The sequence below is a fragment of the Carcharhinus amblyrhynchos genome, chromosome 1, assembly GCF_965287045.1.
Source record: "Carcharhinus amblyrhynchos chromosome 1, sCarAmb.v2.hapA, whole genome shotgun sequence".
Classification (NCBI taxonomy): domain Eukaryota; kingdom Metazoa; phylum Chordata; class Chondrichthyes; order Carcharhiniformes; family Carcharhinidae; genus Carcharhinus; species Carcharhinus amblyrhynchos.
In genome coordinates this window covers 11,903,928-11,921,766 of record NC_137324.1, presented here as the reverse complement: position 1 = coordinate 11,921,766, position 17,839 = coordinate 11,903,928, and the positions used below count along the sequence as shown (strand labels likewise).

Genomic DNA, 17,839 nt, shown 5'->3' with positions numbered 1-17,839 from the left:
TATTTGTCAAGATGCCTCTCAAGTGTTGCTGTTGTATCTGCTTCTACCGCCTCTGGCAGCGCATTTCAAGCACTTACCACCCTCTGTGTTAAATACCTGCCTTTCACATCTCCTTTCCTCCTTTTACATTAAACCTAAGATGTGCGGGTTAGGTTGCTTGGCCATGCTAAATTGCCCCTCAGTGTCCCGGGATGTGCAGGTTCGAGGGATTAGTGGGGTAGATGTCTGGGGTTGTGGGGATAGGGCCTGGGGTGAGATTGTTCTCGGTGATGACTCAATGGGCCGAATGGCCTCCTTCTGCACTGTTGGGTTTCCATGATTTTTTCTATGATTCTATGTCCCCCTCGTAATTGACAATTCTACCAGGGGAAAAGGACTCCCACTATCCATTCTCGCCATGCCTCTCATAATTTTCTAAACTCCTATCAAATCACTCCTCAGCCTTCAATGTTCAAGTAAAAGCAAACCAAGTTTGTTCAATTTCTCCTCGTAGCTAATACCCTCCAAACCAGACAGCATCCTGGTAAATCTTTTCTGTCCCCTCTCCACATCCTTCTGGTAGTGTGGTGACCAGATCAATGGTGTTTCTTATTAATTTAGCCCGTCACAAAGGCTATGGAGCGAGACCATTAAGGGCAAAATCAGGAGGTGTATTTTTTTTTCACACAAATGGTTGGCGAAAGTCTGAAACTCTCTTCCCCACCCCACCCTGCTTAAGCTCTAGATGCTGGGGGGGTCAAATGAAGCTTGCAAAACTGGGGTGGATAGACTGTTGTCAGGATATCAAGGGAGAAGGATCAAAGATAGGTCAGGTTGAGAGGAGATTTACAGGTGTTTAAACTCAAGAGAGTTGGAGATGGAGAAGACAGTGAGAGACTCCCCGTTGGCAGAATCAATATCCTGATCCCCCCCTTCCACCCATATCCCTTGACCCCTTTAGCCCCAAGAGCGAGATCTAATTTCTTCTTAAAATCAGATAACGTTTTGTCCTCAAATACATTCTGTGGTGGTGAATTTCACACATTCACCACCTTCCGGGTGAAGAAATTTCTCCTCACCTCAGTTCTAAAAACTTTGGTCCCTTATCCTCAAACTGTGACCAGTTTCACACCCTCGTTCACACAGATGAAGGATGCAGACGTTATGCTGCAGTTGTAGAAAACCCGAGTTGGGTCCCACTTGCAGGTACGCGCACCACACCTTAGGAAGGTTGTTTTGACCCTGGAGGGAGTTCAAATCAAGTTTACAAGAATGATAGCTGAACTTCAGGCATTCACGAGGGGAGATTTGACGAATTAGGCCTTTATCTTCTCATTCAGAAGGTTGAGGAGTGATCGAATAGAAGCGTACAGAGGATTTTCACGGAAGGGCAGGGTGGATAATGATAAACTGTTTCCATGAGTTGAAGGCTCCAGAACCAGGGACAACAATCCAAACATTAGGGCCAAGCCGTTCAGGAGAGATGTTAGAAAACACTTCTACACACAGAGAGTGGTGGAGGTTCCTCAAATGGCAGTGGATGCTGCTTCAACTGTTTAAGTCTAAGATGGACATTTTATTGAGCAGGTATATCAAGGGATATTGGCCTTGAGCAGGTATGTGGAGTTAGGCCATAGATCAGCCATGATATTATTAAATGGCAGAGTGGGCTTCAGGGGCTGAATGGCCTACTCCTGTTCCCATGTCCCTATATAGCTTTCAAAAGGGAATTGGACAGCATCTGAAGGTGGAATAAAAAAAGTTTAAAGTTTATTTATTGTCACAAGTAGGCCTACATTAACACTGCAATGAAGTCACTGTGAAAAGCCCCTAGTCCCCACATTCCAGCACCTGTTTGGGTACACTGAGGGAGAAGTTAGCACGGCCAATGCAGTGCACCTAACCTGCACATCTTTCAGACTGTGGGAGGAAACCGGAGCACTCCAAGGGAACCCACGCAGACACGGGGAGAGCGTGCAAGTTCCACACAGACCCAGTTCGATTCCACACTGGGAATCGAACTGGGTCCCTGGCACGGTGAGGCAGCAATGCTAACCACCGTGCCACCTGAATAATTGGCAGGGCTATTGGAGAAATGGGTGAGGAATGGGGGGAGGGGTGTGGGGGGGGAGTGGGGACGGTGTGGTGAGTAGCTAAATTGCTTCTGCAGTGAGCCAGCGCGGACTCAATGGGCGGGATGGCGTCCTTCCGTGCTGTAGCCATCCTGTTGTGGTAAAGTGGAGGTCGCATCTTAGTTGAAGGACGGAGCTGGCCCGAGGAGCTGAGCCGCCTCCTCCTGTCCCTAATGTAACTGTGCTGTTACTGTCAAAGGAAGGGAGGGTGTGGAGCTGGCAAGCAGCGCGGCTTGGAAAGAAGAAATTACACTGACATTATAAGAAGTAGCACAGACAAATCAGTTCAACGTGTCACTAATTATTTGCTGCTTTCTGTGAACAGATGTGGGAAGAAGCCATTCATCTCTGCAAGGAGCTGGCAGAGCAGTACGAGATGGAGGTCTTTGATTATGAACTACTGAGTGAGACCCTGGTGAGTGTAATGTGAGCTTGCATTGATTATGATAAGCTAATGGTGATTGACGATGCCCATTTCCCGCTAGGAGCTTTGACTTTAACACTGCGCTGCGTCCTGCCGAGCCCAGAGGACAATGACTGATAGGGCATGAGTGATGGCAGGCCCGGGAAGGAGTTGAAAGGTTAATGGCGGAAGTGATTAGGCTCTGAGACCTTTCCTCAGGAACAGCTCAATGCTGTCTCAATATTAATCGACGTGTCTTTTCTCGTGTCGGCCTCAGGCGTGGAGTTTTCCGATCCGGGACAGACATTTACTCTGCTCATTCCAGCCGCTCCATTTGTGTTTTCTCCCCACCGTTCTCCCCAGACAGCTTCACAGCGAAAGGATTTGTAGACAAGATACGCTTGAACGCAGAACAAGGAAAAGTACAGCACAAGAACAGGTCCTTTGCCACCGCCAACCCCCCCCCCCCCACCCCCCCCCCCCCCTCAACCCCCCCACCCCCACCCCCCACCAAGCCTGTGCCATTGTATCATAGACTCCCTACAGTGCAAGAAGGAAGCCACTCGGCCCATCGAGTCTGCACCAACCACAATCCTGCCTGCGGCCTATCCCCATAACCCCATGCATTTATCCCAGCTAGTTCCCCTGATACTAAAGGCAATTTTGCAGGCCAATCCAGCTAACCTGCCCATCTTTGGACTGTGGGAGGAAACTGGAGCACTCGGAGGAAACCCAGGCAGACACAGGGAAACTCTGCACAGTCACCCATGCCGGGAATTGAACCCAGGTCCCTGGCGCTGTGAGGCAACGGTGCTAATCACTGTGCCGCTCATTATGTCCAACTGAACTAAAAAAGACCTTCTGCCCTTACTCGGTCCTTATCCCTCTGTTCTCTCCTTATTTATGTACCCATCCAGATGCCTGTTAAATGTTGCGAATGTGCCTGCTTCCACCACCTCCTCTGGCAGCACCTTCCAGGCACCCAACACTCCCTGTGTGAACAAAAAAACATCCTCCGCACATCTCCCTTACCCTTCCCTCTCTCAGCTTGACACTTCCACTCTGGTTTTTGAATCATGCTAAACCTATGTTAATAGCCAATTAGTAGTAAAGAACTTGAGCATTGCTGATAAAGGAAACATGTTGTCAAAGCTTTTCATCTTGCACTCAGCAGGACTGATGCAAAATTGATTCCAGAGATGAGGGGCTTGTCATATGAAGACAGATTGTACAGATTAGGCCTATACTCTCTGGAATGTGGAAGAATGAGGGAAGATCAAATTGAAGTATATAAAATGATAAAAGATATGGGTAAAGTAGACGTGGCGCGGATGCTTCCCCTTGTGGAGCATTCTAGAACGGGAGATCATAGTCTTGGGATAAGGGGTAGCAAATTTAAAACAGAGTTGAGGAGAAACTACTTTTGCCAAAGGTTAGTAAATCTGTTAGTAAATTTGCTACTCTAAAGTGCAGTGGATGCTGAGGCAGTGAGTAAATTTAAGGAGGAGTTAGGCAGATTTTTAATTGTTAATGTGTTGAAGGGTTGTGGTGAAAGGACAGGAAAATGAGGATGAGGAGCATATCAGCCATGATCGAATGGCAAGAGCGGGCTTGATGGGCCAAATGGCCTAATTCTGCTCCTATATCTTATCACATGAACTTATCATATTAAGCCCAATTCAGCATCCAGCTCCATCCCAGTCTCCACCTCACCCTCTTGGTAACCTATCAACCCCTTGTTTACCGAGAATCTATTCACCTCTGCCTTAAAAATATTCAGAGGACAGGATTTTTCTCCTCTGTGGTGTGTTTCACTGCGATGGGTGGGAGTCAATGGGAGGGTGGGGGGGAGGGAGGAGAGGGGGAGGGGGGGGGTGATGCGCTGCTTGCTGATGGTGGGATCTTATGGTCCCGCTGTGGTCAATGAGGCTTCCCTTTGAATGCACCTCTCACCACCCAGAAACCTGCTGGGGGGTTGTGCGCCATCTGTAGGACCATAAGATCCAGCCAGTGCGAATGGCAGCAAGATTTTGGCAACAGACTGTTCCCACCACCTTTTCAGGAATGGACTTACCCTGCATTCAGTTAATCTTTCTCAACATCCTAGCTATGATGTCATGCTACATTCTGTACCCTCTCGTCTCCTTCTCTATGAACAGTATGTTTTATCTCTATAGCGCGCAAGAAGCAATACCTTTCACTGTATGTTAATACATGTGACAGTATTGAATCAAATCAAATCAATGGACCCAGCACTGATTCCGGAGGCACACCACTGGTCACAGGCCTCCAATTTGAAAAGCAACCCTTTACCCCCACCCTCTGGTTTCGGTCATCAAGCAAATTTTGTATCCATTTAGATACCTCACCCTGGATCCCATGGGATTTAACCTTATGCAAAAACCTACCATGCTTACCTTGTCAAAGTCTTCTAGAAAGCTAAGTACAGTACATCCACCAGTTCCCCTTCATCAACAGCAATGTTACTTCCTCAAAGAACTCCAAGAATTTGATTAAATATAATATCCCTTTCATGAATCCATGTTGACTTTGCCTGATTATCTTGAACTTGTTCAAGTGTCTTGTTATAACTTCTTTAAAAATTGCTTCAAACATTTTCCCTATGACAGATGTAAAGCTAACTGGGCTGTGGTTTTGCACAGTGGCACAATGGTTAACAATGCTACCGCACCGTGCTAGGGATCCAGGTTTGATTCATGACTTGGATGGCTGCCTGTGTGGAGTCTGCACATTCTCCCCATGTCTGCGTGGGTTTCCTCCAAGTGCTTTGGCTTCCTCTCACAGTCCTAAAGACATGCTGGTTGGGTGAACTGGCCATGCTAAATTCTCCCCCAATGTATCTAAACGTTCCATTTATCTTGGTGATACCCTATTAATACTGACTTACAAAAAACATGTGAACGAAATAGCGTGAATGTTTAAAGTGTGAAACAACCTCCTCAGCAAACTTGCTGCCTCTTGTCGCCTAGCTGAGATATTTGAATCATTGATAGTCACGGGTGAGGTGCCTGAAGATTGGAAAGTGGTAAATGTTGTGTCTTTGATTAAAAAAGGGCCGCAGGGAAAAGCCTGGGAACTACAGGCCAGTGAGACGCACATCTGTGGTGGGTAAATTGTTGGAAAGTATTTTGAGAGACAGGATCTATAGCATTTAGAGATGCAAGGACTGATTCGGGACGGTCAGCATGGTTTTGTGGCTGGGAAATCATGTCTAACAAATTTGATTGAGTTTTCTGATGGGGTAACCAAGAAGGTAGTTGAGGACAGTGCAGTTGATGTTGTCTACATGGAGTTTAGTAAGGCCTTTGACAAGGTACCACATGATAGGCTGTTGCATAAAGTTAAATCTCACGGCATCCAGGGTGAGGTATCTAAATGGATACAAAATTGGCTTCTTGACAGAATCTAGAGAGTGGTTATAGAGAGTTGTTTTTCAAATTGGAGGCCTGTGACCAGCGGTGTGCCTCAGGGATCAGTGCTGGGCCCACTGTTATTTGTCATTTATATTAATGATTTGGATGAGGATATAGGGGGCATGGTTAGTAAGTTTGCAGATGACTCCAAGATTGATGGCATAGTGAACAGCGAAAAAAAGTTATCTCCAACTGCAACGAGATCTTGATCAATTGGGCCAGTGGGCTGACGCATGGCAGATGGAGTTTAATTTAGATAAATGTGAGGTGATGCATTTTGGTAGATTGAATCAGGGCAGGACTTACTCAGTTAATGGTAAGGCACTGGGGAGAGTTACAGAACAAAGAGATCCAGAGGTACATGTTCATATCTCCTTGAAAGTGGAGTGACAGGTGGACAGAGTGGTGAAGAAGGCATTCGGCATGCTTGGTTTCATCGGTCAGAACATTGAATACAGGAATTGGGACATCCTGTTAAAGTTGCACAAGACATTGGTAAAGCCACACTTGGAATACTGTGTGCAATTCTGGTCACTCTATTATAGAAAGAATATTGTTGGACTAGAAAGCGTGCAGAAAAGATTTACTAGGATGCTACTGGGAGTTGATAGATTGAGTTATAAGAAGAGGCTGAATAGACTGGGACTTTTCTCTCTGGAGCGTAGGAGGTTGAGGAGTGACCTTATAAAGTCTATAAAATAATGAGGGGCATAGACAAAGTAGATAGTCAATATCTTTTCCCAAAGGTAGGGGAGTCTAAAACTTAAGGGCATAGGTTTAAGATGAGAGGGGAGAGATACAAAAGTGTCCAGAGGGGCAATTTTTTCACACAGAGGGTGGTGAGTGTCTGGAACAAGCTGCCAGAGGTAGTAGTAGAGGCGGGTACAATTTTACCTTTTAAAAAGCATTTAGATAGTTACATGGGTACCATAAAAACATAAGAACATAAGAAATAGGAGCAGGAGTAGGCCATCTAGCCCTTCGAGCCTACCCCGCCATTCAATAAGATCATGGCTAATCTGAAGTGGATCAGTTCCACTTTCCCGCTTTCTCCCCATAACCCTTAATCCCCTTGCCTACCAAAAACCTATCTATCTGTGACTTAAATATATTTAGCAAGGTAGCCCCCACCACCTCAACGGGCAGAGAATTCCAGAGATTCACCACCCTTTGAGTGAAGAAGTTCCTCCTCAACTCTGATCTAAACTACACCCCCCACCCCCCCCCACCCCTTATCTTGAGGCTGTACCCTCTAGTCCTGCTATCCTTTCTAAGCGGGATGGACATAGAGAGAAATGGGCCAAATGTGAGTGATTGGGATTAGCTTAGGGGTTTTAAAAAAAAAGAGCAGCAGGGACAAGTTGGGCCGAAGGGCCTGTTTCCATGCAGTGAACCTCTTTGATTCTATGACCGTTTGACTTGTATCGAAGCAATACTTTTCACTGTATACTAATACATTTGACAATAATAAATGAAATCAAACATGATGGGCAGAATTCCCAGTGATTTGCTTTGATTTCTTGTTGTCACTTGTATTGTTATCCAGTGAAAAGTATTATTTCTTACACGCTAATATAGACAAAGCATACCATACATAGAGAAGGAATGGAGAGAGTGCACAATGTATTGTTACAGTCATACAGTGTGAAGGCAGGATACATTTTGCGACAGGAACTGGATATGAGTAGAAAAGTTTTGCTGGGGGAAGTTGTACAGGACATTGGTGAGACCACATCTGAAGATCTGCATGCATTTCTGGGTTTCTATACTTAAGCTGCCTGATGGGCAAAGATTAGTTCACTCACACCCTGGGATTGCGTAGTCATTCCTTCAGGCAGATACAGTCATTACCCACTCATCCAGTGATGAATATCCAAACAACAGCCCCTGGACAACACACACTGCCTGGATCCCGGCAATCAGATTTCTCAAAGCTTGAGACTCGTTATGTCTGAATGCCTTATTCACTGGATTATCCTGTTTTAAATTCATTTGGGAAAAGAAGATAAGAAAAGAAGAAATAAGAGGCCTGGAGGCCTCTCAAGCCTGCTCTGCCAGTCAATGAGGTTGTGCCAGAATTCTCATAGCAACTTCCCTTTTCATCTTATCCTCATATCACTCAGTTCCTTAAATGCCCAAAGTTCTATCGATTTCATTCTCAGATATATGCCTCAACAGCTCAGCATCAATGTCCCGCTGTGGTAGAGAACTTTAATGACCACCAACCCTCTGAATGAAGAAATTTCTTCTCATCTCAGTTTTAAATGGTCAACCACTTATCCTGAGACAATAACCCTGTTCTAGACCCTCCACTTCGGGGGAAACAGCCTCTTAGCACGTACCCATTACCAAACCTGTTCCAACCAGGTGAGAAGGGGTGAGCTGCCCAACCCGCCCCAACCTCATCTCTATCCAACCTCCTCAATTCGTCACAGCGAAGGATTAACTTACATTTTCACAAAGATATGTATTTTCCAAATCAAAATGTATTTAACTATTTAAGCTGTGAGCAATAAAAAGCCAAATACATAAGATCTGGTTCAAAGAAAGATCAAATTATGAAACATGAATCCCAAGAGAAACACACATATACACATACACACACACACACATACATACCACACACATAGATATGTACACACACAGACACACACACACAACACATGGACACACACACACATTTATACATATACACACACATATATATATCGATATATGCACATATGCACGCACATATACATATAGACATGCAGACACATATGCACAAACACACACATACACATATACATGCACACATATATAGTTATATACACATATACATGCACACATATATATATACACACATATGCATACATACACACACACACAGATGTAAAACATGTATCGCTATGTGTCTTTTGACAGTCTTGAGATTTAGATTTTAAATGCTATGACTGATTTAGGTTAGCTCTTTTCTTTTGGATATGATCAGATTTTGCCATATTGAAGTTATTATAAGATTTTCATTCACTGGGAGGTTCCTGGTAGAGTTGAGGTCTTGAACTCGATGACATACTTATTCCAAAAGAGGAGAGAGAGAGCAACCTTCAGCCTGCTTCCTCTGCAGAAGATTTTGCTACTTGCAATCTTTCACAAGTGGCTGGGTGGTCTTGTCCTGAAATACTTCATCCATTGTGTATTTCACAGAGGTTGTTGGTGTGTCTGTCTGTGCCAGCCTTTATTTCCATGCCCAGTTCTTTGTATTTTTGATGTCTCTTCCTTAGACAGTTATGTGTTCCAATAGTGACTGGATTATAGGAAATCTTTCTCTTTCTTGCTTTGCACGCCCTTATGCTGATTTGTTTGGTTTTATCCTCACTTTGGAATGTGGCATTGCATTTTAGGCAGCTTGCCCTGTCTCACTTATAATTGCAAATTATAATTTCACTAGGCTGATAACGGAGATGAGGAGGTTGGACTATGAAGAGAGACTGAATAGACTGGGTTTGTACTCGTTGGAGTTTTGAAGGCTGAGGGGGGATCTTATAGAGACGTATAAGATAATGACGGGAATGGATAGGGTAGAGGTAGAGAGATTCTTCCCGCTTAGAAAGGACAGCAGGACTAGAGGGCACAGCCTCAAGATAAGGAGGGGGCAGTTTAGAACGGAGTTGAGGAGGAACTTCTTCACTCAAAGGGTGGTGAATCTCTGGAATTCTCTGCCTGTTGGTGGTGGAGGCTACCTCGCTAAGTATATTTAAGACATGGATAGATAGGTTTTTGGTAGGCAAGGGAATTAAGGGTTATGGGGAGAAAGCGGGAAAGTGGAACTGATCCACTTCAGATCAGCCATGATCTTATTGAATGGCAGGGCAGGCTTGAAGGGCTAGATGGCCTACTCCTGCTCCTATTTCTTATGTTCTTATGTTCAATCATTTGAAAGTTGGAAAATCATATTTTCAAAAATAAGAGGGCATTGCCTCATGACAAGCCCCCAAAGAGTTTTATATCTTTCAATGAAATGATCTCTCTGTCTAATCAAAATGAGAAAACTAAGCTGTGGTTTGATGTCCCATCTGAAGGTGGCATCTCGGGACAGTGCAGTTCTCCCTCACTACTGCCTTGGAAGCTTCAGGTGAAATTTTGTCTTTAAGCCCATGGAGTGGAACTAAAGTCAGGACACCTGACTCAGGCTAGACTGACACCCACAGGCAAGTGGGCCCCAGGGTCCTCATAAGGAAGTTTGAGCCCTGTCCTTTGCTGGGTTCCATCTCAAGGACCACCCATCTATCCATGTCCCTATATATACGATGTGGAGATGCCGGCGTTGGACTGGGGTAAACACAGTAAGAAGTCTGACAACCTGGTGTTGTCAGACTTCTTCCTATATATATATGTATTTTTTCTAGGAATGAACATGGTTTGTCCAATTTTGCAGAGGCCACAGCCAGTAAACTACCCTTTCCAGGTTGATGTTAACATTTTAAATAGCCATGGCCCCATTCTCTCATGGAAGAATGGGAATCTAACTTAAAATGACTGGTCATTTAAATCCCTCCCTTCTGTGATTAAGAGGAGGTGATAGCCTAGTGGTATTAACACTGGATTATTAATCCAGAAATCAGGTATTCTGCTGGGGACCCGGGTTCGAATCCTGCCATGGCAGATGATGGAATTTGAATTCAATAAAAAATAACTGGAATTAAGAATCTACTGAAGACCATGAAACCATTGTCGATTGTCAGAAAATCCCATCTGGTTCACTAATGTCCTAAGGAAATCTGCCGTCCTTACCTAGTCTGAACTATATGTGAGCCACAGCAATGTAGGTGACTCTCAACTGCCCTCCAAGGGCAGCTAGGGATAGGCAATAAATGCTGGCCAGCTAGCGACGCCCATGTCGGCACAGTAGCACAGTGGTTAGCACTGCTGCTTCACAGCTCCAGGGACCTGGGTTTGATTCCTGTCTCGGGTCACTGTCTGTGTGGAGTTTGCACATTCTCCTTGTGTCTGCTTGGGTTTCCCCCGGGTGCTCTGGTTTCCTCCCACAGTCCAAAGATATGCAGGTTATGTCAATTGGCCGTGCTAAAGTTGCCCTTCAGCTGCGTAGGTTAGGGGGATTAATGGGTAAAGTATGTAGGGTTATGGGGGTAGGGCCTGGGTTGGATTGTGGTTGGTGCAGACTCGATGGGCCGAATGGCCTCTTTCTGCACTGCAATGTTTCTATGATTTCTATGTCCCACGAATGATTTTAAAAAAATGGCAGGATTTTCTAACCTCAGGGGCTCCAAAACCAGAAAATCTCACCAGAGGTCAACAGACCTTTCAATGTTCCATCCCTTGCACACCCCGAATCCCATGATGGGTGGGATTCCAGCCTATATATCTAAATTAACTGCTGTGTGCAGGTGGCTGGCTTTTTTTTAATTTATTAATCATAGCTAAGGGTTACAGTAACACTGCAATGAAGTTACTGTGAAATTCCCCTCATCACCTGTTCAGGTCGATGTATCTAAGCAGCACGCCTTTTAGAATGTGGGAGGGAACTGGAGCACCCGGAAGAAACCCACGCAGACACGGGGAGAATGTGCAAACTCCACACAGTCAGTGACCCAAGCCGGGAATCGAACCCAGGCCCTTGGCGCTGTGAAGCAGCAGTGCTAACCACCGCGCCACCGTTCCGCCCCATGGTACGTTGCATGGGCTTGTGTGCAGTGGGAGGAGAATATTGAAAACAAGTATTGTAAAGGTGAATATTATAATGGAAAATAAAGTGCCTTTATAAGAAGGAGTACAGAGGGGTTTTTTTTTTGTTCACACATTAACCTTACTTTGTTATAAATTTCACAGCAACGGCAAGCTAAGTTCTATGAAAAAATCATGAACGTTTTGAGGCCGAAACCCGACTACTTTGCAATAGGCTACTATGGCCAAAGTTTCCCAACCTTCATCCGGGTAAGTGTACCATTCTATTTTGCAACGGAACCTGCTCTATTTTCCTGCAGAGTAAAGGATGCACTGCTGTGTGTTCTAACTCATGGGTAGACCAATGCTGGAGAATGTGGCTCTGTCATTGCTGCTAGGTAAATTGGTTTGATGCTGTTTGGAGTTTGGAGGACTAAGAGGTGATCTTATTCAAACACACTGAAGGGGCTTAACAGTAAGAAGTGGTGATGTAGTGGTATCTTCACTGGACTTGTAATCCAGAGACCCAGAGTAATGTCTTGAAGGCCCAGGTTCGAATCCCACCATGGCAGTTGGCGAAATTTGAATTCAGTAAAAATCTGGAGTTAGAACATAAGAAATAGGAGCAGGAGTAGGCCATCTAGCCCGCCATTCAATAAGATCATGGCTGATCTGAAGTGGATCAGTTCCACTTTCCCGCTTTCTCCCCAAAACCCTTAATTCCCTTGTCTATAGAAATCAGAAAAAGGCAATTGATGATCATGAATCAATTGTCGGAAAAAAACCATCTTGCTCATTAATGTCCTTTAGGGAAGGAAATCTGCCCTCCTCACCTGGTCTGGCCCACATCTGACTCCAGAGCCACAGCAATGTGGTTGTCTCTTAGATACCCTCTGAAATGGGGGGCAGTTAAGGATAGGGCAACAAATGCTGGCCCAGCCAGTGACACCCACATTCTGTTAACTAAAAACAAAAGGAAGGGCACTGGAAGGATGATCCCCTGACTGGAGAGTCGAGAATGTGGAGACTGTGGAGAATGTGGAGTCTTCAGAGGCAGAAGTCCCTTCACCAAAATCCCTTTATTTACAAGTCCAACAGCAGTACACAGAGTGCTATCAATCAGCAGCCGACCGTGGGGAGTGCCAGAGGAACTAACACTCCCAGATAAATACAAGAAAAGACCCCCTGATTAGCCCATCAATTAACTCCTGAATCAGAGGGAGGAATTTTTTCGGCATGTTCGCCCGAGTTTCACACGATCCCGTCCGAGGCCAATGGAGAATGCAGTTCTCCGAGCCTCGCCCACCCCCAGAACTGGGGCGGGGGGGGGTTGTGCTGGTAAAATTCCAGCCCAGGAGTTCATACTCCAATAGGCCAACCTCAATGGCCTGATTAAAGTCATTACAGGGACAAAGTTTCTGGACAAGAGGTTGCTCATTTAGGACTGAGATGAAAAAACACTCCTCATTCAAAGGGTTTGTGATTCTTTGGAATTCTTCACCTCAGAGGGTTGTGGATGACACATTAATGAATGTATTTAAGGTTGAGATGGGCAGATTCGTGATGTCTCAGTGAATCAGGGGATATGGTGATTGAGTAGTAACTTTGAAAAATAAATTGGATTAATACTTGAAGAAATGTGAAGAGGGACATCGGAGAAGGTTTTAGAACGAATGATTGTTTTTGAAAAGAGGCAGTAGAGACACGATGGGCTGAATGGCTTTCTCTGTTTTTCTATAATTTTATGAAATCACAAATCAGATGGAAGTCGACTTAGTTACATGTGGCAATGCCTCATCAAACTAATGATATTCTTTGTACATTAGTTTTCCAAAGCGAAGGTGTTTTATACACACAGACAGGCATGCTCACACTCATTCATTAGAAACCTCATTAAGAAGCATGCAACTAATCATGTGAATAATAAGCTTGATGATAGAATGAATTGACAGAACAAGCATTGACTTAAAGGGACAACTTGACCCTGGCAGTAAATGGATGTTCAATTGCACTATCCGCAGTAGCCTTGGGAGATGTTGGTCGCCCTGCTGCTGAAAATGAGGTACAAGATACACTGGCACAGTGGTTAGCACTGCTGCCTCGCAGCGTCAGGAACCCGGGTTAAATTCCCGGCTTGGTCACTGCCTCTGAGGAGACTACACGTTCTCCCCGTGTCTGCGTGAGTTTCCTCCAGCTTCTCCGCTTTGCGTGCTGGTTGGTGCATTGGCCATGCTGAATTTTCCCTCAGTGTACACGAAAAGACTCCGGAGTGTGGCAACAAGGAGATTTTCACGGTAACTTAATTGTAATGTTGATATAAGTTTAAGGGAGATGTAAGGGGTAAGTTTTTCATGCAGGTGGGTGCCTAGAACATGCTGCCAGAGGAGATAGTGGGAGCAAGCACATTAGCAACCTTTCAGTGGCAAGTGGATGGGTACATGAGTAGGGAGGGGATAAAGGGATACGGACTGAGTAAGGACAGTAGGTTCTTTTTTTATTTTAGTAAGGGCATCATGATCAGTGCAGACTTAAAAGGGGAAGGGCCTGTTTCTATGTTGTACTTTGCTTTTCCCTTTGATATGTGTTCTTTAGGAGGAAGCCATTTGGGGCCTTCAAGTCTGCATCACCATTCATTAGGATCATGGCTGATCATCCAACTCAATATCCTGATCCCACCTTCGCCCCATGTCCTTTGATGCCCTTAACCTCATATGCTACATCTCATTCCTTCTTGAAAACATTTAATGTTTTGGTCTCAACTGCTCTCTGTGGTAGTGAAATCCACTTTCTGGGTAAAGAAATATCTCCTCATCTCTATCTTAAATGGTCTACCCAGTATTCTCGGACTGTGACCCCTGGTTCTGGACATCCCCACCATTGGGAACATCCTCCTTGCATTTACCCTGCCTAGTCCTGTTAGAATTTTATAGGCTCCTCTGAGATCTTCCCTCATTCTTCTGAACTCCAGCGAGTACAATCCTAACTGACTCAATCCCTCTATATATACCAATCCTGCCTTTCCCGGAATCAACCTAGTAAAACTACTCTGCGTTCTCTCAAGCAAGGACATCCTTCCTCAGATATGGAGATCAAAAAGCGTGGCCTCACCGAGGCCCTGTATAATTGCATTAAGGCATCCCTGCTCCTGTATTTGAATCATCTTACCATGAAAACCAAAAGGGCGAAAGTTGAGGAGAAAGTGATGTGAGGAGAAATAATTTTACACAGCGATTGGTTAGGTTCCCGAATGCAGGACCTGACAGTATGACAGAGGTAGGTTCAACTGAAGCATCCGAAAGAGAATTAGACTGTTATCAAGTATAAAAGTTGGCAAATTATGTTACAGTTGTATAACATGGTTGGTTAGGCCACATTTGGAATACTGTGTCCAATTCTGGTCACCATACTACCTGAAGGACGTGAAGGTTTTGGAGGAAGTACAGAAAAGGTTTACCAAGATGTTGCCTGGTAGGGAGAATATTAGCTATGAGGAATGATTGAATAAACTGGAATTATTCTCCCTGGAAAGATAGAGGCTGAGAGGTGACCTGATAGAAGTTTATAAAATTGTGAGGGACATAGATAAGGTGAAGAGTGGAAGCTTTTTCCCAGGGCAGAAATGATACTTACAAGGGGACACAAGTTCAAGGTAAGGGGGGAAAGGCTCAGTGGAGATGTGCGGGGGATGTTTTTATACGAAAGGTGGAGGGGGTCTGGATTGCACGGCCAAGTGAAGTCATTGGATAGATATATGAACAGATGGGGAAAAGAGGGAGGTTGGTCTAGATAGAACGTGATCGGCGTAGGCTTGGAGAGTCGAAGGGCCTGTTCCTGTGCTATACAGGTATTTGGAGATGCAAGGGAAAGTCAGCATGGCTTTGTGAGTGGAAAACCATGCCTCACAAATTTGGCTGAGTTTTTTGAAGGGCAATCAAGAAGGTCGATGAGGGCAGTGCAGTTGATGTTGTCTACATGGACTTTAGCAAGGCCTTTGACAAGGTACTGCATGATACGTTGTTGCATAAGGTTAAATCTCACGGGATCCAGGGTGAGGTAACTAAGTTAATAAAAAATTGGCTTCTTGACAAAGCCACAGGGTGGTTGTGGAGGATTGTTTTTCAAATTGGAGGCCTGTGACCAGCGGTGTACCTCAGGGATCAGTGCTGAGTCCACTTATATTTGTCATTTATATTAATGATTTGGATGAGAGTATAGGAGGCATGGTTAGTAAGTTTGCAGATGACACCAAGATTAGTGGCATAGTGGGCAGTGAAGAAAGATATCTCCAATTGCAACAGGATCTTGATCAATTGGGCCAGTGGGTTGACGAATAGCAGAAGGAGTTTAACTCAGATAAATGCAAGATGATGCATTTTGGTAGATTGAACCAGGGCAGAACTTACTCAGTTAATGGTAGGGCATTGGGGAGAGTTACAGAACAAAGAGATCTAGAGGTACATGTTCATAGCTCCTTGAAAGTGAAGTCACAGGTGGGCAGAGTGGTGAAGAAGACATTTGACATGCTTTGTTTCATTGGCCAGAACATTGAATACAGGAGTTGGGATGTCTTGTTGAAGTTGTACAAGACATTGGTAAGGCCACACTTGGAATACTGTATACAGATCTGGTCACCCTATGATAGAAAGGATATTATTAAACTAGAAAGAGTGCAGGATGTTCCCAGGACATGATGTGAGTTATAAGGAGAGGCTGGATAGACTAGGACTTTTTTCTCTGCAGCGTAGGAGGCTGAGGGATGACCTTATTCAGGTCTATAAAATAATGAGGGGCACAGATTAGCTAGATAATCAATATCTTTTCCCAAAGATAGGAGAGTCTAAAACTAGACTCTCTCTCAACTAAAACATAGGTTTAAGCTGAAAGGGAGAGATACAAAAGTGTCCAGGGGGGCAATTTTTTTCACACAGAGGGTGGTGAGTATCTGGAACAAGCTGCCAGAGGTAGTAGTAGAGGCGGGTACAATTTTGTCTTTTAAAAAGCATTCAGATAGTTACATGGATAAGATGGGTAAAGAGGGACATGGGCCAAATGTGGGCAATTGGGATTAGCTTAGGAGTTTAAAAAAAGAGTGGCATGGACAAGTTGGGCTGAAGGGCCTGTTTCCATGCTGTAAAACTCTATGACTCTACTATTCTTTGTCCTTTGTTGTCTGAAAAGGAAGAATGTGCAGGATTACGGGGAGATGGTGGTGGGGGGGGGGGCGTGGGGGGAGTAGCACAGGGGGGAATAGGGGAGGGTGTCACTGAGCTGAGTTACTCATTTGGAGAGCCAGTGCAGACCCAATGGGCTAACTGGTCTCCTTCCACACCATAACAACTCTGTGACTCTCTGACAACCTTTCTGACTTAGATACAACAATGTAACCAACCAAGCCATGGCTTAATTGGCGTAACAGAGAAGTGAGGAGTGAGCAAGTGTATGAAAGGCCCGCGTGGTTTTCCTCCAGCATGAGATGATTGGCCTTTGATAGCCCATGACCCTGAAATCATTGACTGACAGACTTTGGTTTCCGGATTGAAGGGTGAAGGGATAAGTATCAAACAAAAGTATCAGGTAGTCAGTGGAAAGCAATGATGAGGCATTATGGGGATTCTCTGGAATGCTGGATCGATATTTTGCAGTCTTCAGGATATTTTGCAGCACCACTCCAGGAACCCGAAGGGAATTTCAGAAGATCCATCTTTTTTCGGGAGTTTTACCTGCGCTTGTTTACTGGCCTTAAGGGATGAACAATTTAATATTCACTGGCTCGCTTTTCATTGATTTTCTGAAGTTATGCGACTGGTAAGTATTGAGAATGTAACATCCAGCTTTTAGGAGGAGGCTCCAGAAGTGAAACCACTGATAGACTGAAGCAGCCATGGCTCGCTTCCGTGGCAGGTGTGGCTCAGTTAACGGCCCTTTTCTGGAACACAGAATGGACAGTAATCGAGAGTCACAGGCCTGACCCAATCCAGGGTCGCAGGCAAGAACACAGTGAATGATTTACTTTGATTTATTATTGTCAAATGTATTAGTATGCGGTGAAAAGTATTGTTTCTTGCATACGATACAGACAAAGCATACCATTCATAGAGGAGGGAAGAAGAGGGTGCAGAATGTAGTGTTACAGTCAAAGCTAAAGTGTAGAGAAAGATCAAGGTCTATTCAAAAGTCTGATGGCAGCAGGGAAGAAGCTGTTCCTGATTTTTGATTTGATTTATTAT

At 44.7% G+C, this 17,839-nt stretch overlaps 1 protein-coding gene across 1 annotated transcript in view; it reads left to right on the top strand.

The window, feature by feature from the left end:
* The window catches only part of LOC145346307 (dedicator of cytokinesis protein 2-like), a 1,149,449-nt gene that overhangs the window by 1,072,658 nt on the left and 58,952 nt on the right, over nt 1–17,839 (top strand). The window contains exons 39-40 of the mRNA XM_080193520.1: nt 2,437–2,526; nt 11,778–11,882. Coding sequence (XP_080049646.1) covers nt 2,437–2,526; nt 11,778–11,882 — 195 coding nt within the window. The remainder of the gene's footprint in view (nt 1–2,436; nt 2,527–11,777; nt 11,883–17,839) is intronic.